The sequence below is a fragment of the Centroberyx affinis genome, unplaced genomic scaffold, assembly GCF_046629955.1.
Source record: "Centroberyx affinis isolate AG114_WGS23_722 - 3 ecotype Tasmania unplaced genomic scaffold, CSIRO-AGI_Caff_v1 ptg004816l_1, whole genome shotgun sequence".
Lineage (NCBI taxonomy): Eukaryota > Metazoa > Chordata > Actinopteri > Beryciformes > Berycidae > Centroberyx > Centroberyx affinis.
In genome coordinates, this window is record NW_027282345.1 from 33,423 (window position 1) to 54,337 (window position 20,915).

The 20,915-nt window shown below is 47.8% G+C and overlaps 1 protein-coding gene across 1 annotated transcript in view; it reads left to right on the plus strand.

Moving 5' to 3' along the window:
* LOC139666120 (zinc finger E-box-binding homeobox 1-like) overlaps positions 1 to 20,915 on the plus strand; it is a 53,081-nt gene that overhangs the window by 24,415 nt on the left and 7,751 nt on the right. Inside the window, 3 exon segments of the mRNA XM_071545238.1 lie at positions 13,220 to 13,375; positions 18,788 to 18,949; positions 20,147 to 20,349. Of these exon segments, the coding sequence (XP_071401339.1) occupies positions 13,220 to 13,375; positions 18,788 to 18,949; positions 20,147 to 20,349 (521 nt within the window).

Here is a 20,915-nt window from a genome sequence, read left to right on the forward strand (position 1 = left end):
CACTACATTCCTGGTCTCGGCTGTTTCTGGAGGTTATACACACATCCGGATAGGTTTCTCTTACTGTGCTGTAGTTTGCAGTCTCCATCATCTCTACTGCATGACTTCATTTCTTCTGTTCTCCTGAGGGCCATACCTCTCTCGCTCTCTTGATTCTCTCTATCTCCCTTTCCCTCTTTCTCCCTCCCTGCCTCTATTTACATCCAGTTGGAGCACCTGGGAGGAAGCAGCTGTAGGTGGTGATTACAGTTCAGAGACTCCAAAATAACCTCTCCTCCTCCCTGCTTTCTCCCTTCTTGCATTCTCTCTCTCTCTCTCTCCCAGCCTCCTTGTCTCTGATTCACCCCATCATAGAAATAACACAGCACAGCGGAAGATGTTAAAAAAAAGAAAAGAAAAAGAGCCAAAATGCTCCAAATTGCTCCCATTCTTTCTCCACTCTCAATCTCACCCCTCGCAGGCTGCATCTCCTCCATTGATGTGTGTTTTCTGTGTGTGTGTGTGTGTGTGTGTGTGTGTGTGTGTGTGTGTGTGTGAACCCATGTAAATAAAGTGACTAATACACACAGCGTGCTCATCAATATGGGGAACGGTGGGCTCAGCTCGCACAGATGAACACAGGATGAATAATGTTAGCTGAGCATCGCTGGGTATGACCACTCCCCTCTCCACCCCCCTGCAGTGTGTGTGCATAAGCGTGTGTGGGTGTGTATGTGTGTGTGTGTGTGCATGCGTTTACGGTGCTAAAGCTCCCATCAATCACACGCCCAGGACCTTTCAGCAAGCCACACACACACTAAGACTCTAACACACACTCTCTGCCAGGCACTCCTGCTGAGTTTATTAAAAGCCAGAGTGTGATCACTGATCTGTCTGACAACAGCTGCACACAAACACATGCAAACGCACACACACACACATATCTCACCAGCACCTACACCACCGTAACCATCAGCACTAGTCATACTCATGCTGGTGGTGTGACTAGAAGCGCTAGTCCTTGGACAGAGCTGTCTTTCTTTCCTCTTCCTCTCGGCTACGCAGCACATCACCATTGCCGAACAGGAAGGCCAGTGTTCAGGGTCACACACTGCCCAGTGGAATTCCCCTGAACCGCAGGGAGCTCACACACACACACACACACACACACAGGCGAAACACAGCTCTGTTTGAACCAAGTCAGCCACCGTACCGGTATCAGAAACAAAGCGAAAACACCTCTCCGATCTATTCCCCCAAAAATCATCTTAGCTCTGACATAATCTCACCCCGCGCAGCTGCAGTGGGCGGAATTGGAAAGCACCAATACTGATGCGGGTCAGGAAGCATGTCACAAATAATAACGACAGCGCTGTGATGGGTCGGTATCAGCGCTGGCGTTTACTACCCCAGAGCAGGGGTTGGGGCTACAGGATGGACCAGTGCTAAACACGACCGTCCTTCAGCTGTGCGACCCAGGTTCAAGCCTCCGTGACGACCGATATCCACCCTGCTGAAGAGTCCTTGTCCCTGAATCCCTACGACTCTGACCTTCCTGGACGGAGGCACGCAAAAGGGGGATTGTCATATATATAATACAATAATACAGTAAATATGGGTTCCAGGGACCCCTAAGCGGGCTCTATTGTTATTTATTTGCTAGAAATTAGTATTTAGAGACAACAAGAATGGCTATTCTGATCAAAGGTTTCACTCTCCCTACTGTTATCTCCCTGCCTACAGTAAAGATCGATGTCCTTTGTCAGATGGGGGTCTAAAATGTTTCTACTTGGGTGTCCTTGTCATGCAAAAGTATGAGAGCCTCTGTCCCAGAAAACATCTGGCTGATCCCCGCTGAATGACTTCACATGCTGGGTGACTTCACATGGGAGAGTCCACGGGGCCCAGCCCAATGATCGCAGTGTGCTAGGCTGAACGGCGTCCCACCCTGTTGGCTGTCACTTACGAGACCCGGGTCTGGCCTCTGTCTTCGAGCCTCAGGGAGCACAAACCAGCGTCCCGCCAGAGCAGAAAAGAACAGCGCTAACTGGAATGAAGGACAAGACATCTTAAGAGTTGAAACTAGGGCTGGAACTTGCATACCACAGTCAGAAAGTAACAACTTGGTGTGGTTAGCCCCACCTTTTGACACAAGATGAACATAGTCAATCAATCCCACAGTGGAGAACACCTAATGTACTTGTCCACCCCTTCCACACCCAAAACAACTACCAGGACATACTGAGAGAAGAGCTTCAGGCAGTGCATTTTTATCCTGTCTAAGACATAGAATTACACAAAAAACAGTAATATGGGAATGGAACAAGATGACACAGAACACGGCAGTAGAGATCAGTACAGGAGAGCAGTACAGAACAGTCCTAGAGCAACAGACTCACAGTCGACCCATTAGTGTGGATGTTATTTGGCAGTGGGGAGTGAGAGATCTGTGCTTATCGACTGCCCCCGCCGGACCGTCGATGCTCCCCTTCGATTTCTGACACAGCAAGCTAATGGTCTCCCGGGCCGGTGGCAGCGAGACACACGCCCACGCACCATCCCAGCACCTCTGGGTGTAACGGACAAAAGGAGGCCCGTCAATACATCAATACGCGACGACCCGCGTTTACCTGCTGTCTCAGCCGTTTCGCCCCGTGCCCATCAGCGCCGCACTGAGAGGGCGCATTAACAACAGCGCTGCTCGCTCGCCCTGCGATTTTTCATCTGTCCGCCCCGGTTCTACAAATCATAGTTTGCGCGTTAGTCACAGCCAAGGACAGCCGCTTGGAGAGAGGGTTTTGAGCTGTTTACGTAACACAGCGGTCAAAGAGAGGGGGGTGGCTGGCCAATAAGAGCCCTTAACACACACAACCATCATCACAACCTGTAATGTACACCCACAAACACACACATGTACACTTTTTTTCTCTCTCTCGCCCGGTTGAACAAGACAGATTTCTGTGACTGTCCATCCGACAGGCCGTCTGTACCCCGTCCTCTTGGTCATTTAACAGGGGGGTAATGGTGTGAGTGGAACTGGTTGACTGCTCCCTCAGCCGCAGTCGCCCTGGAGGCGGGGGCTGGGGGGGTGGGGGCGCTAACCCTGCCTGGTCACACAGGGAAAGGCCACTTAGCCTGGGGAGAAGGGAAAGGACATTTGGTGGAGTGGGGGGGGGGGGGAGTTGCTGGAGGATTGAGGTGACAAAAGGGCTTTTGTGGATGAAAGTTTACAGCATTAACCCCTTTCCCTCCCCACTTCACATGAATAACAAGAACCCGCCGTGACAACTGAGCAACAGCCCGAGGCGGTGTGTTTGTGAGTGTGTGTATTGTGTGTCTGTGATGTGTGTGTGTGTGTGTGTGTGTGTGTCAGGGTTGTCCAGGATGTTTGGCCTCGGGAGGGTCTTGTGACAGAGTTGACATTCTGGAGAAATGAGAGGTTTGTCAGCCGTTGTCAAAATGGCACGTAGCACAGTATTTTCCACCATTTCTAGAAAAGGAACAGCTCTCTTGGCACTTTTGCGTGTTAGTGTCAGAATTAGTGAAGCCACAGTAGGCTGTCAACATGGATCCCGGCTGCTGAGGTGTGCTGACCTGCTGATTCCTATAAATGGGAAACTTGCAATGGTTGTAAAATTAGATGTAGCCAATAAACAAAAAGTCACTTCTGGGTTATTTCTGCACTTCCACCTGTCCATGTGTGTGTACGAGTGTGTATAATTGTGTGTGTGTGTGTGTGTGTGTGTGTGTGCGCACAGCCTGTCGCCCTGCGGCCTCTCCCCTCAGTGAGACATCTGTCAGGCAGAGCCACAGCGTCAACACCTGACCTTTACTGAGGAGCAGGCAACCAGAGAGAACACACACACACACACACACACACAGGCAATGTTGTTGTTAATGTTGTCCATCACCTTCACTCTTTTTGGTCTCTCCCCCCCCCCCCTCTCTCTCTCTCTCTCATTCTCTTTCTCTCCTCCCTGACTGTCCTCTCTGTCCTATTCTCTTCATCTGTCGCTGTTCCTAGCTGTCTCTTTTCTTTATCTTCACCATTTTATCGCTATTCTTTACTTGATTTTCCTCATCATCCGCCCATCTTTCAACCTTTTATCTCTCCTTTTCACCATCTCTCTCTCTCTCCTCTTTCTCTCTGTCTCTCTTTTTCTCAGTCTCTCTCTGACAGTTTGTGACACTCCTTCCCTGGGGCAGCCTTCAGTTCAGATGAGCATTGTATGTGACAGGCCAGCTTTGTCTTTTTAAGCCATTAGCTGTTCTTCTCCTCCCACCCTGCCATCATTCCCCTCCGTTTACCTTTTCTGCCCTCTTTTGTTGTGTTTGTGTGCGCACTTCTTTGCTGCTGACTTGCATTCCCTGTATTAACCCACATAACAAAGTGCATTCTGCATAGATCACCAATCTCGACTAGTGTAGTGTGATGAATTGAGCGGTGTAGGTATGTGACAGTACTGATGACAATGATGTTATCCAGCCTCCTTAATGAACTGCGGTGTTATGTTGGATTTACTGGAGCCAGGTGACAAACCTGTGTAGTTAGGTAGACTTAGACATATAGGTAAGAAAGATTTAATGAGATTTTCCAGTCGGAGAACTGTTTGGCAGTGCACCACTTTCCCTCTTCATGGGCTAGTGTAATTCTCCCTGGTCCGCACTCCCCCACAGTAAACTGACAAGCCTAATACAGGAAGGAATGTTCAGTCACCTGCTCCTAAAATGCAACAGCCCAGTGCTACACTAACCTAATATAGGCCCACGCCGCACACGCAGTTTGGTTAACTCGGTTAATGCATACTGCGTAGAGCGCTATAGATACAGACAGAGAGGTGGGGGTTAGCCTGTAATGTAGGGCCGCACAATTATGGTCAAAATGAAATTACAGATTATTTTGCTAGATGTTTTAATCATGGTTTTTAGTCTCAATTGTTTAGGAACAAAATGATTTTCTGAAATGGTAAAGGAAAAGGCATTGTTTTATTGCATTTTTTGCATTTCATATCAACATCTTGAAAACTTTCAACTGTAGCAGCCGTTCTAAATGAAACAAAATGCCTCAACATTGCTGATATGCCAATATTCTTTGATCAGTAATTGTGGAAACTAAAATTGCACTATACAATTAAAAATTAATTGTGCAGCCCCATTGTTTTCCCATAAATAGAGACAAAATGCATTTCACATATACTGCAGAATAAGTTTAAAGATATGTTTTTCTAAATATACTGTATCTTGTACATATAGATGACTTATTATTTTGGGTGCCCAAAAGTAAAAAAAAAATTGGATATTCTTGCAGATATATGTTGTCAACTGTGCAAAGGAAGAAAGTCATCATCTACATGTGCATATTCTGGACTGATTTTTATGAGTTTTTTTGCAGTGTGGGTTACATATTTCTCTGTACAGTAAGAACTGATAACTGTGCCGTGCTAACAGGCATACAGAGAGACCGGTAGCATCTCTAGCTAGTTAGCCCAGAAGCACTCCGCCGGCTGACCCGTGTGTATCTATGACAGTGTTTGGATGAAGCTGTGAAACTGGATGCTGTTGTCTGACAACACATAGAACAGGCTCAACAATTTGGCCTACCACTTATGTTGAGGACTAATTACTATCACACCTCTGGATTATTTTGCGCATTGTCCAGCCATGAGTGATTGATTTTCACTCTTGTAGGCTCATGTCTACTGCCTGTTGTCAATGGCTTTGAAGTGGTTAGAGCAGTAGAAAACAGGATACATGATGAAGTTTGATGCCACTGATGTTACTGACTGCATTTACATGGCTTGAATAACCTCAGGACGTTGCTCTAATAATATCCTCCACTCAAAATGTCAACCCTAGATACAGACTGGGAAAATCAAAGGGGAATTATACTACTGTGCAGCTTTCAAAATCTATCAGTCTATAACTGCAGCCTGAATGGAGTCTGACAGCAGAGGTGGCAGGGACTTTTCATTTTGTCTGCAACACCCCGATGAGGTTTGACGTAGGCTAACGCAACATTAGCCAGGTTTTTTGTTATGGTTGCATGCCTGGTATTGCAGAGGTGTTGTAGCTGCAACGGTCGCTCCTGGAAGGGAAACAACTGTTTACCCAGGTGTGTGCTGATGCCTTCCTGTGCCGGCTAAATATTTGTGTTGCTGTTTTGGTGCCGTTTCTGTTTTCGAGGCCCTGTTTCCAGTGCAGCCATCAAGTATGTCTCACTGACCGCATGGTATCAAGGGTGTGAATTTGAAATAGGTTGCGTAGGCCTGAAGAGTCAAGTGACAGATCAACCTTACAAAGGTGATACCGAGTTCTAGGAATAGAGAAAGAGCAGAGGTGGAAGGGAGAGCGGGAGGAAGCGTGGCTGCAGGTATTCTGGGCTTACCAGAAACCAGCAGATGTTTCCTCTCCTCACCTCTGTGTTTTTTTCTCCTCCTCCTCATCCACCTCCTCCTTTTTTCCTCTCCACTCCTTCTATGTCATTGCTTTCTCGGGCACCTGTCTATACTGTATATAGCCAGGCTGGTTGGCCGGGTGGGCATTCTCTCACCACAGACCTGCTGAGTGTCGGAGAACTGGAGCAGGCCTGCCCACCGAGAGAGGGAGGGAGCGATGGAGGGAGGGAGGGATGGTGAGGAGATAAGTGGGATAGCATGGGCTTTAGGTGTGTGTGTGTGGGTGGGATTTGGGTAGAGGGGCATTGGCATGTGTGCATTTATGTGTTGTTGTGTGTATAGGAACTTGTGATCAGGCAGCAGTTCATCATGGCCTGCTGTGACGGAAGTGCAGCTGAGGTCACGTGACTACTGATAGTGATGGAGAGCTTTTTACATACCAAGCATGCCTTTTAACGGCTTAATGTACAGTGCGCACACACATACACACACACTCTTCACTCTCACTTAGGTGTACTGCTGTTATTACCGTGGATGGGGCTGTCTCACCTCCAACATAAACAGCGCTTGGGAGCCTAGTGTAAACGTGGTGGCCGGGGCATTTCTGTGGAACGTGTGTGTGTGTGTGTGTGTGTAGTGTGATCACGCCCTCCGGTCCCTACCAGCCCACCTGGCCTTATTTAGAAGAGCTGAGAGGAGCCAGAAGCAGCAACTCTCCGAGGACGCCCAGCCTAACAGAATGTGTGTGGCTCATCACGATGCTCATTAGCCCCGGAGAGAAATACCATCGCCTGCCACTGTGATTCGTACCCAGAACAGCCTATGACTTTCCCTCTGAAGAAATGCAGTCTATTATCTGGGTGTCATTTCGGCACAGCAGCAGTATTAGGACTAATCCTGAGTAGTAACAGCACATGGACTAATAAGCAAATCACATAATAGCCTATGCCCAGGCTTACTGATACTCTTTTCCCAGAATCAGAATGAGTAACTTTAGTATCTCTTTTTTTGAAAGCCATTGCCCAATCTCTAAGGTGCAGTTAAGTCTTTTTTTCCTTTCCTAAGACTCATTAACACCTCCTGACTTCTTTTACACTTCCAAGTCTCATCATGCAGATTACAAGAACAATAGCCTCCATTAGCTCCAGTGTTATCATGGAAAGTGCTCAGATGGGAGATGAGTGACCTGTAGAGGCCCATTAGCTCTACTGCTAAAACCTTGATCAGCGTCATTAGGAAGACAAGAGCCCATTGTCTTCTAGCTCACCTCTGAAGTGATGACTGTGAAGAGCTCCGCTCCACAGGTTGTTGAAATCCTTTGATTCTGAAGGAACAATCTTAACCAATTTTCTTTGTTAGCCTTCTATTGTTATTGTCCTACTTGAATGAACTACCCAAATCAATCAATGAAACACTTCACATCTCTTGCAGCTCTGGCACTAGTAAACTTACAGCACTTTGCATCAGAAGTGACTAATTCTCTGGATTGCTTGGTACTATTTTTTACTGCAAGGCCATACTAGTAGTTCTGCTTTTTTGCTCTCCCCAGCCTAACTTAGAACAATGAGTAAGACTCATATGATGTTGTTCTAGGGAGTTTTTATAGACATGGGGCTGAGTGTTGTGCCATGTAGCTATGGAGAAAGACCTTCCAGGATATGACTGGCCCTAACTGTGACTGGCCTGCTCTGGTATGGTTGGCAGACACCTGTGGAGAGAGTTGGTATGAGCAGTTAGCCTAGGCTAAGCTGACTAGGAAACAGTCTCTTGGGACCTCTAGTGCCCTCTACAGCTAACTGGCCGGCCTGGCTCTGTGTGAAGGGCTACTGTTGGGAGTTAACGGTTCATATCCTTGCAGTATATCTCTCAACTACTGGAACCAAGCAGCATTTGTGTAGCCTGACCTAAACGGCGCAGCAAGTTTGAGGCAGCCTGCGAACAAGCTAACCGTGAAAAATCCCCAATTCTTTTGTTTTCTTATCGGCACTCGAGTTGACCTTCCTGACTCTGTGGGAGGAAGGCTGTTGTTTTAACAAAACCAGCAGCGTTTACCTCAGCGCTGAATGAGGCGCCTCACCTTGAGACGGCATACTTGAGGTTTTGAATGGCACGGCTTTGTTTTAGTTTGGTTCTCGTTGTGCTTTTTTGTAGTGGTTGGTTTCCCTGAGAAAATGGCAGTGCGGGGCCGCAGGGGCAGACTCTGTGACGGCAGGGTCTGTACTCTTTGAGGATGCCTGTGGTATTTTCACCGCTGCCTGCCTGGCCCTGAGCTCTGAATGAGATAAGTGGTGTACCTCAATGAGGGAGCCTGTACCAAGGCTAAATATAGAGACAGAAGGAGAGGTGGAAAGGCAGACGAATAGTTGCCGCTGCTCATGATGAGTCAATCTCTGTCTAATCACAAACAGAACAACCAAAGGGCTAAATGTGTGTCAGTTGAATGAAATCAGCAGCGGAGAGAGAGCACACCCTTTGATCTGTCTCTTTAAGAGCCAAACTCGGGAAAGTGTTTTGGTTGGACATTCCACGCATACCTTCGACACCTACTGGTATGGGGCTGTTGGCTTGCATATAAGATGTATAGGCTTTGGCTTCCTTACAGATGTTCCTATAGGTAATGAATCAAGATAAGAGCTCGCTTCAGACTGTAATGTGTTTGTTCACAGGCTATATGTTTCTCTGTGCGCCCATGTAAAGCTCAGTTATTAAGCCAGTCAGTCACACCTTGAGCGCCTCAAAGCACAGAGATAGCTCCCTCCCACAGAGGCTGCTATACTGCCATGACTATCTGGCACGCCTCAGTGTAGTAAACCACAAACCAAGCAGTCCGCTGTTGCACAAGTAATCCTCCTCTTAATTTTAAGTTGTTGAAATGTCCCTTACTCATCAGCCAGATCAGGGTCACCGAGCATGGTTTGATTGAGCCTAGTTTGTTTTTTATGTGTGTGTGTGTGTTTTTTGTCTGGTTAAGCCTGCTCGTTTACCAGAAAAGTGGGGTTTACCACATAGTACAATAAGTGCCAAGACAATTACAGGATAGTATTTGAAAGTCAATTTCATGTACTTATCTGTGATTGACCACTTATCTGACATCTGATCTGTCCTGATGCGGTAAATCCCACACAGTTGGTACTCCATCCAGGTTAAAATAAACGCTAAGAATTATTTGCAAATACCGTGTAACCCAGGTTTGGTATCCATACTGGACTGCATTGTCTAAAAATACATTGGCAAGTCATTAGGCTACTCAAAAAAAAAAAAACAAACTGACATAGCTAGACAGAAACTGCACCATTGGAATCTACAGCATGCACCGGTGTCAAGGGATATGAGGGACATAATGTTCTTGGCTGTCACATCAGTGACGACACGTCTGCCGAGGTGATCACCCCTCAGCGGGGTAACGCGGGGCCCGTTTGGGGTGTGAGAGTGGGGCGATCCCCCGAGTGACCCGCCCTGTCGCCCATTCCTCTGCCAGTTACTGATGCGGTCTGGCAGGTGTCATAACAACACAGCCCTCTCAGTGCCAGCAGGCATCTTTAGGGGTGGCTGACATGGGGCTGCCTGGCAGTGTCTTTAAATAGGCTCTGGGCGCTTCGCAGGGGAAAAGGGGGTGAGGGTGAGGGTGGAGAAATTCAAGTGACGTTGGCTTCATTCAATTTACCAGGGGTTTATTTTGGATGCCCAGTGCATATTGAGAGGCTCTTACCTCACACCGGCTCGTCAGCCAGCACCGAGATCTTTGTCAGGAACACCAGGATGCTTGAGGTCTTCCCAGGTAAAGGTCTGACTTGGTTGATTTGTGGTGCTTTGTGTGCTGACTCTCATGGATGATATGGGCAGGTTAGCTGTAATGAAGACATGCTGTGCTGAAGCTATTTCTGGTCTGCATTGATTGTCTCATATTACCCAGATCCATAGAAGGCTTGTGTGTGGGAGGGTATTGTAAAGGTTCGATCTACGGCCAGGGGTTAGGGACTAACTAAAAGCATGAGCCATGGTTACAGGCTATTATTTTCTCAGGTGCTCAACCCACTGCAACCTACGTTGGAAAGTAAAGTTTGAGAAATGAGTTCCTCACCTCCTCCAACCAATGCTGTCTCTGCTAGATGCGTAGGAGTTGTCCTCCTGTTGTGTGTTAGCATGCTAGCGCTAATGAGGCCAGCTGTCTAAACGCTGAGCCGGTCAGCCAGAAGGGACCTCTGCCTTTGTTTTTGCTAGGTGTTACATCTCCTGTTGGAACACACACTTTAGTTACAACACCGCCGACCATTTGGCACAGGAAGACAGTTCCCGCCCAGCCCCCCCCCTCTCCTTTTTCTCTTTCTCTCACCCCCCAACTTTGCTGTGTCTCCGCATCTCCCATTTTTATTGTCCTCCTCGCCGTTGCCACCGTTCGTCTGCACACCAGCACATCGATTTTCTCTCTACAGCTTTATAGTTGATCATTTTCTCTTGACACCGCCGGCGGAGAGTGTTGCCATTGTAATCGCTGACCTCAGCTCCACACCTGAGTGGCTGTGGCCCTAAACAGCCTCTCAGACTCGTCCCAAAGTACCCACTGTTTCAGAATGAAGTGTCGCTGCCTGCTTCGACTGCTGAACGGACAATACATCACCTGGCAGAGTCGCTCTGACAGAAAGGAGGGGCTGGGGGGGGGGGGGGGGGGGGGGAGAGAGAGAGCAAGTACAGATTCTGTACAGTCTCATGGTGTTACATAGATCTAATTAACAGTTTATTTGAATGTGATCTCAGCTCTCTGGCTCCCTAGTTGATCAGCCTTCATCTCTTCTATGGAGAATACAGCAACACTAGGCTACTTGGCTTGCTAGTTAACGTTAGCAACTGAATCATAAACATAGCTTATAGTATAGGTATAGAGGATGTATTTCACCCCTGACTGACTGACCTAAATTTGCCTCTTGAAGACCACAATGTGGTTGCGATCACACCACGATAAAAAAAGAAAATATTGTGGAGTGAAAGAGAGGAAAGAGAGCGAGAGCGAAATAGCTCTCCTGATGAACCCCGATGGGATTTTGCAGATGCGGCACAGCAGTGTTGACCCTATGAACAACTCACCAAATAACATTGCTTCTTCCTCCTCCTCCACCACCTTTCATCCCTCCGCCCACACCTCCTTACTCCCACCTCCCTCTCAGCCTGAACCCTGCACGTCTGCTGAGTCTGTGTGAATACCAACCAGTTGTAGTGACCTGCACAGCGCGGAGAGAAAGAGAGAGACCTCACCAAAACAATTCTCATTGATTGAAACGGGGATCGTTATTCCCCCAGCTACGCCTCCTCCCGACAAAAACATTAGCAGCCACTTCAGAAAGAGGTGGGCGAATGGGGTTGGGGTGAGCGGAGATGGAGATGGAGATGGAGAAAAAGAGAGAGAAAGTGCGCGCATTTCCGTGCGCATGTTCAGGTACTTTGTACTGGCGGTGCTCAGCGTGTGTGTGCAGGGTGCGTGTGTGTATGTGCGAACGCGGGCTCCGTGTACCGACAGTTCGTGAGGGCGGTGTGTGTGTGTGTGTGTGTGTGTGTGTGTGTGTGTGATGTGTGATGAAGTAGCCGGAGAGGTAGTTTCAGTGCTGCAGCCTGGGCCCTCTGCTGACTGGGCTGCTCTCACTGGAGAATTGATTTGGCCTCCGAGAGGATCTGTAGCTCTCACAGTGGAACAGAGAGATGGAGGGAGAGAAAGAAAGGGAAGGAGAGTGGGTGGAAGTAACACAGGTGGAATTGAGAGATGGAGGAAACGGGGTGGAAATGAAAAGAGAACGCAGGAACACACACACACACACACACACACACAGAGACACACACACCTGAAGCAGACAGTCGGTCAGGAAAATTTACTCCCTGTAATAACCCTCTCTGTAGGCTGGCTGTCTCTGTGTCTCCTGGCTCCTTCAGCCCATAACACAGCCGACCAGGTCACACTGACTCCCACACAGCACACACACACACATACACCACCTCAGCCTGCTATCTAATGATCTCACACTGGTATGTGTGTCGGTGAGTGTCTAAGTGTGAGTTTTTCTGTTTCTCTGTGGTTGCAAGACATGGAGCATGGAGACATGCCAGTTTTCTGCAACAATACCCTTATCATCTGTTGTTCCTCCCTCTTACTGAGAACTAATATAATGACATTAATTTCTCGTTTGGGATCATGTCTGACGTGATCATCATGAAAAATAGGGACACATTTTTAAAAATCAAGTCGATCGATGTAATCATGATATTCAGAAAGGTATCAGCCTATTTTGCAGACCATTTTACATGCTATAGATTCATATATTTTTCTGCTATGTTTTGGTGTTGAAATTGTCGGTTGCATTATATTTAATAACCCCCGATTTGCTCTCTTCTCTATGCTGTCGGCTATTTCATTCTCTGCTGCTTTAACAGCCCACTTTCCCCACAGGGATCATTTAAGTTTCATCTAATCTATCTAAGTTAGGCAGAGGTCTATGTAATTGGTGTTTCCAGCTCCCTGCCCCCCCTCAACCGTTCGCTTTAATAGTTTTGACATTTAAATGACAAAGCGTATTTAACCTCTCCGACTCGTGGCCTTTCACATACAGTACTCCCTCAGTGTTCTCATCAGCTGAACGGGTTCGCTTATACTCTATTTTTCCGCCGCCTGTGGTACCACATGTACGCCTCCACTGTCCTGTGTCTCCCTCGCTTCTTCCCCGCTGTGTAAATAAAGAATAAATATACTAAAAGTCGTGTGCACCGTTGACTCTCCTTTTAAGAATAACGCAACATATTAGACACGATTCGACCAGTCATTCTGACCTCTGCGCCCCGTCTCTCTCTCTCTCCCTGTGCAGTGACCAACTACAGTAATGTGGTGGAGGCCGGCTCAGACTCGGACGATGAGGACAAGCTGCACATCGTGGAGGAGGAGGGCAGCCTGGCGGACGGGGCCGACTGCGACAGCACCCTGCCGGACGACGAGCCCCCCAGGGAGCGCTGCTGGGATGGAGGTGAGACCAGACACACACTCCGCATACTATACGGGTTACATGATCACATATCCACTAGGATCATCAAAATGACACGAGTCAAGAAAATTCAGGAAACAAGTTCATCTGCATTGGAAACTAATCAAATTATCTCACCTCCACTGGCAGATTTTTTCACGTATCTCAAGAAAAATCCGATTTCTAGACTCAATATTAGACTAAATGACTTCTTAGGATGTGTATTTTTGCAGTGTGTGTGTCTCTTTTCACTCTGTCCTGCCGCTGTTACTCTATTTCCAATGGCAAAGTGTCCTTGAGCAAGACGCTGTACTCCTACCTGCTCACTCATAAGTGGCTGTGGATAAGAGCATCAGCTACAAATGCCTAAAAAATGTAAATGGGAATCTCTCATGCAACCTTTGTTAAAAAAGAAATTGCTACACCATCAATTATTTGACCTGCTGCTGTCAAGTAGACGTTTTGACCTTAGGTGAGGTGATGTAGGCTAAGTTAAGAATTGTCTCACTGACATCTGTACACAGCACAAAAGTACCCGGCTTTGTCTCATTGTGAAAGATCAAGTGTAAGGAAGCAGGTACTACACACGGTGGGCTTCCAACTAAGGCAGGAAATGTGATATTAAACAAAGACAATGCCAACAGAGGGAGAGACCTTCAAGTACAGAAAATAGCCCTGCGACCAAAGAGCCAGTGGAGAGCTTAATGGCACTGGTGGGCATTGGAGGGGCCGCCCTGAACTTCTTTTTACCTCAAATCGCATGGAAGTGACATCAGAGCCCCCACCCCACCCCACAGGAAGGGCTGACGTCACGCCCCCCCCCCCCCCTCCCTCCAGAACACAACAATTGCAGGTGTTGAAGGATGTTGGTGTTTCAACCTGGGCCCAAGGCCTCCGCACCACGCTCCTGACCTCATGCTGCATGTATGTGTCTGTGCATATGAATCTGAATGTGTGTGTGTGTGTGTGTGTGTGTGTGTGTGTCTGTTGGTCTGGGGCCCGCGCCAAGTACAGTATGTGCAATAGTGTGACGGGCCCACATGTAATGTAACAAGACACTTTGACTCGATATGTCAGCCACAAGCATGTTTATTTTGGGGCGTTGCTGCTGGTGGATTTTGGCTCGATGTGTTCGCCGGTGAGAGATGTGTTAGGCTGAGGGGGGGGGGGGGGGGGGGGGGGGGGGGGGCTTTGATTAAGCAAGAGTTCAAGTAAACACACGTGAAAATGTCCAGCGACCTATCACTTTCAGTTTAGGGAGGGATTTTCAGGAATCCTTTCAAATTCCTGTCCAATGAGACTGCTCAGTTTCAGTTTGGTCAGTTTCAGAATTGAATTCCCTTTCGGGGTAGACATACACACACACACATACACACACACACACACACACTACAGACCTGCACACAGTGTAGGCACTCTCCCCCAGTCTGCGCTGTCGTTTTCATCACCATTATCCCATCTCCTCGATCCTCTCCATCTGTACCTCCTCGCATAAAGGGAAAGTTGGAGGAAGAATAATGTCATTGGTTTTGGCCAGGGCCTGTGAACATTAAAAACTTCAAAAGCATGAGTTACACTGAAACAGCTCAGCGAGCTGGCTGCGCTCCAGACTTATGCCTGATCAGGCATATTTTCTTTTGCCTTCACTCGTGCACACACACACCCCACCACACACACACACACACACACAATACACCTCCCTCTTTCTCACTCTCTCTCTCTCGCTCTCTAGCCTCGTCTCATACATCAGGCAACATATCTTCTGTCACTCTCAGGGACTGGACTGATGAAACATGGAGCAAGCCGCAGTCCTAGCTCTCTCTAAACAAGCACACCTCTCTTTACTCTCATCCCTTCATCCCTCCCTCCGTCCCTCGCTCTCCCTCCTTCCCTCCCTCCCTCTGTTGGTTTCGCTCCCCAGAGCAGAGCAGTCTCTGGTGCAGCCTTGAAAAGCGACCACCACCCACTAATCTTCTCCTCAGCGTGGCCCGGCTCACTTCAAATTAAAGCCTCGACACCCCCTCTCCTGAGAGTGCTGCGCTCCAAAACCGAAAGGTGGTTTTTCAGCGCGTTGCCATCCCTCCTTTCCTCCCCTTCTTCCCCTTTTCATACGGCCTCTCTTTCTCTCTCTGTTCCTCTTGTTCTGAATAATTCCTCTTGATTATATGTTATCATGGTCCCCCTGCTCGCTGTCATTACTCATTCACTCCTAAATGATTATGTAGTGGGGTTGGTGCAGTAAACTGCAGCCTGCCCTCCGCTAAGAACAGGCTGACTGACTCCTGGGGAGGGAAAGGTAGTGAGAAGGTTGGCCTGGGAGGGCTTCTCTTTCGTATTTGATGAGTTGCAGAGCGTGATTACATCTCAGAGAATGGGCAGGGTGGAGCCGGAGAGCTTTGATATCGTGAGGGAGCAAAGGCACTTAATGGCAGCGACAGCGAGAGGCTAGGTTTAACTACCTGGAAATATAGCCTAAGGCCCTTAGAAGATGAGCTGGCTGCATGTTGAGTGGGCTTGATCGGCACTAGCACTGCATCACACCGACAAGCAGTGAAGTCGCGAAGGTCCCAGGGCACCACGAGACTTCTATATCTCTCTGTCTTCCTCATTGTCGACCTGATATGCTGTGGTGATATACCCACAATGGCTCCTCAGAATGGGTCTCAAAACACTGAATAGCCATCCGGATGATATTTGCAGCAGGGACTGCGCGGACACACGGGAACACCTACATTCCTGTGCGGGTTATGTCATGATGTGATGTGAAGTTAAACTGAGCCACCCTTCTGCACAGGAAAGGAAGACTCTCCAGAGAGCTGGGAACGCTGTCCAGCGCATCCATAACAGACAGTTTGCTAGCACCAAGCCAAGGCTGAGTAAATCACCCTCGATTTGGAAATACCTCGCGTTTATTCTCTGGCTCACTTCCTGTTGTTTGTAGATAAAGCGTAACATTGTCGCTCTAAGATTGTATTTTATTTTCGGTGTTTGTGCGAGTGCTTATCGCTGATATGTGTCTCTCCCATCCCAGATAGAGGAGAGGATAGAGCCTATAAACGGGTCTGGATGCACGACCACAGGAAGCAGCGGGGGCAAAGGTCAGCCAGGGCAGGAAGTGCATCATGGGATACCGTTGTGTCATGTTACAGAGATATGGGCAGAGGAGGAGGAGGAAGGAGGAAGGAGAGAGTGGGTGGTCTGGTGATTTTGCTCAAGAATAGCCGAAGAAGCTACATTATGCTATATGAAAAATAAAAAACAAACTACTTTTTTAGCTCGCAAAACAAGCTTCAACAGATTGTCCTGCCTCGACCTTGCGGGGCCTGTTTTCCGGGGCTTTTTAACAGATTTTCCACTTGTGCAGCGGTGCATTCACATCCCTGCGTCAGCGCATAAATGGCCTGTGTGATGTTTCACCTCGGGGGAGCAGCCTGATAACATGGAGCCGCCTCGGCCTGGTTGTGAACCCTTCTGGCCTCAGTCTTGACTTACCAAAGAGCTGAGAGAGACAAACACACACACACACACACACACACACAAGGAGGGAAAACAACAACTTGTCATACCTCAGACCCCCTGCTGGGACCCTACCTCACACACATGCTCGACATTTAGTAGCCTAGAGGCGTGTTTGTGTGTGTGTGGATGCTGCCTTTGAGCTGGGGATGGAGGGAGGGGGGGACACTGTCAGATCAGCAATTTCAAAGTCCCATAGCTTTTATATCTGCTGTTTGAATGAATCCTATGTCTGCAACACATGTTTCAAGACAATTCCCTTCTTGTCAGTGGCAAACAGAGCGGTGAAAAATACAAGATGGAAGATTTAAGGTAAAAGATGTTTGTCAACAGTGGAGGCAGCATAAAGAGGGGCGTGACTGCTGCTATTGAGGTCATGGGAGAAAAGCTGTGTGTTAATGTGAGGGTTAGCAGCCCTAATGTGTTCCTGACTCCACTGTGGGATGAGTAATCCCACAATCCCGCTTTCTCAGCACCTGCTGTTGGCTCCCGCTTTACATACACACACACACACACACACACACACTCACACACGTTCAGCAACAGACAACCTCTTTCGCTCTCCTCCCTCTCGCGGGTTTGTTATATGGTGGGTGGTTCGTCGAATGGTCTTTAATATCCATAGCAACAAATGACTGCATCTCACTCATATTGTTTTCGCGGCTTTCTCAAGGTGCACCAGAGGAAGCCGGGGCAGGGTTTTTTTTTTTTGTTTTTTTTTTATTTAAGAGTACTGGTATTCACTGGGCCTCGGTGAGTCATGGAGCCGCTACACCTGTTCCCATCTCAGAGGAGAACACAGCTGGCCCAGTCCTTCAACACACACATAAACACACACACACACACACACACACACACACTACTCACAAATCCCAATCCTCAAATCTCCACTAAGCAGGGGAGCGCTAACATCCATCCCTAAAACATCTGCCCAGTAAACACTACCACAGTATCCTCAGTAGTTTAACTTTGCTTTTAGCTGATAGTTCACCCTTGCAATTCTTCACTGTAAATGATACGCATAGGCACACTACCATATCCATAGAGGAATAATGTTCAGTTTAATCGCCGACACGTTATACTCAGTTCCGGTATCCACTTCAGGAAGCGCTGGGAGAGCAGAGACGGAAAGAGGGAAGGAAGCTTTTGCACATCCTAAACTCTGTCCTCAGGTTACATTTCCTATAAGCCGCGGCTCGGTAATTAGCGCTCGTTAGACTAGCTAGCTGGGCTCATGTGATGTGTTGTAAAAACGCACTCCGCTCCCACATAGAGGTTCTCATTTGCTGGGATATTAAGCACAGTCTGAAGGCCAAGCCTCTCCGGAGAGCAAACTGTGCTGTGTGTGTGTGTGTGCATGTGTGTGTGTGAGCCTGTATGCATACATCAGCACCTGCATGATATCTATCTACCGCAATACATTGGGGCAAGTTTCATCATCTAATTATCAGTCCCAGTCTCAATAAGTACCTTACCTAACATTGTGAATAGCGGCGTGCCATTCAGTTCTTACAAAGAGCTCCTTGATGCTCATACAGTAGCCTCTGCCCTTTGATGCTAATTAGTTTTCTCATCCTATTGTCAACCATGACATTCAGGTTGTTTTTTTCCCCTGCCACTGCACACCTCATTCCATGCAGGCGAACATGTCGTGATCAAGGGCTTAGTTAGTGAGATCCGGTTTGTCTATTATGGCACTCACCATGGCATTATTGGATTATCGCATTTAATACACAAAGGCTTCATACATCAATACTAAAACAGTAAGCATCCATGTAAGAAACTCTTAAAAGTACGGAGTAATCAATAATACACGTTTTGGCGGCTAAGATTCTAATCAGCTTCTTCTCTTTGTGCCTGTGTGTGTGTGTGTGTGTGTGTGTGTTTGTCCCTTCCCAGTGAGGGAGGAGTGTGTGTCGGACGGCGAGGATGACGTCAGCACAGACGCCCTGGTGGAGGAGATGCTCCAGCAGGGAGACACGGCCGTCATCTACCCCGAGGCCCCCGAGGACGAGCAGCAGCGCCAGGGCACGCCCGAAGCCAGCGGCCACGACGAGAACGGTGCGTTGCATAACCACACAGTCCAGTCGGCACATTTCACACTGGTATAGCAGGTACAGAAACGTAAGCGAGCACTTATCAAAATCATTTTGCATGTAAAAACCCCATCCAGAAATACCATTATGTACTTGGTGCATTAATTGCTCGAAATGCAATTGCTACCTTTTTTTGCCGCGCGCACAAGCAAGGTATAGTGACTCACTTGAATGGAGCCGTACTCAAACACACACCATCATTTCCACCTGAGAGCTCTCAGTCGCTGAGCTCTCACACCATTACTGCACCTACCCAGTAATTACTTGCCCCCCGGGGATCGCTCTACCTGCTCCCTCTCTCACCTCAGGTGTTAACTCCACCCCATTAACGCCGCTCTCCGACATCATTACACACACAGCTATTTGTTAAGTGCAACACACTGGGGCCTTTATGGCTTACGGGCTTTTGGCTTTTACCTGCTACCACAGAAGGAAAAGGGAAGGGGGGGGAGGAGGGGGGGGTGTTTAGGGGAGGAAGAGAAACAGCAACACCTGAGTAAATTTGTCACGTCTGTGCAAGCGCTGACTCACAGCTACCTGGGCGATAATGTGTGTGCGTTCCCTTCCCGAGGCCCTCACCTGGCCCGCGGGGAAACTTAATACATCACCTGTTAACAAAGTAATGCTTTACCTGTGTGGGAGCCGGGCAACTGAGCCCCCTCTGCACACCAGCTTAGATCTAACGGGTAGACGACTGTTGTTTACCAAGCTCGCTTTTCTAAAGATGTGTGGGTGTTCATTTTGAAACACTTCTGACAGACAATAGGCAATCAAATGATGGGATTTCAGACATGTGAAAGCTGTTTTTGCTGGGCTTTGTGTTAGCAAGAAATACAAGGGAATCCAAAAGAAAAAAAATGCAGATTTCACTCCTGTGGTACTTCACCGTAGTGCTGTGTTGACAATGACAGGAAGGTGTTGCTGCGGTCCATTTATCAGCCTTTATCCATTTGGTTACCTGGTTGCTGTTTACCTGAGGGGGAGGATCTGTCAGTGATTGGTGAAATAGCAGAGGAGTGTTACTGTGGCCGGCAGTCCGGAACATCAAAGGGCCCTCCCTATTGACCCTGTGTTAGACAGCCCCTTTTACCCCCTCTTTTCCTTCCCCCTTCACTCTCACGTACATCATTATCACACTCTCCCCGTCTGTCTTGTCACCCAGGAACCCCTGATGCGTTCTCCCAGCTGCTCACCTGCCCCTACTGCTCACGTGGCTACAAGCGTTACAGCTCCCTGAAGGAGCACATCAAGTACCGGCACGAGAAGAGCGAGGACAACTTCAGCTGCTCCCAGTGCAGCTACACCTTCGCATACCGCACTCAACTGGAGAGACACATGACGGCCCACAAGGCCGGCAGGGATCAGGTACAGACCAACTGACTAACTACTCAGGACTGTGTACTGCAAAAACATGTTTGTTGGTTCAGTTTGTTTTAATATTTCAAATATTTCTTGTTCTTTGGGTGTTAAGTGGAATTGCACTTTTCAGTGAAACTCTTCTTGGTTTTAAATACCTAATGCAACTGGATTGCTTGTGATAAATTACATCCTGTTTTAGCAGCATACTGCTTGTGTGGTACTGTGGTAATGAAGTATATTAAACTGCAAACTAGTCAGTATCTTATACTGTAAAAACATTCGCTGGTTCAATTTGACTGCCCAAATATTTCTGTTAGGTATTTTAAGTTAATTTAAGATTTGAAATAGTCATTGCAGCTGGATTACTTGTGATTTGTTAAATCCCGTTTTAATAGCACACTACTTGTGTAGTACTACAGTAATTATGTACAGTTAAAGTATTTCTAAATTATGTAACATGATGTGGAAGCTTAGTCCTGTTGCTTCAGCAATTACTACTGTAGGCAGTGAAATCCTGCTTCCAAACATGATAAATAAACATGACCTTTTGTCCTCGATTGATTAATGACGTT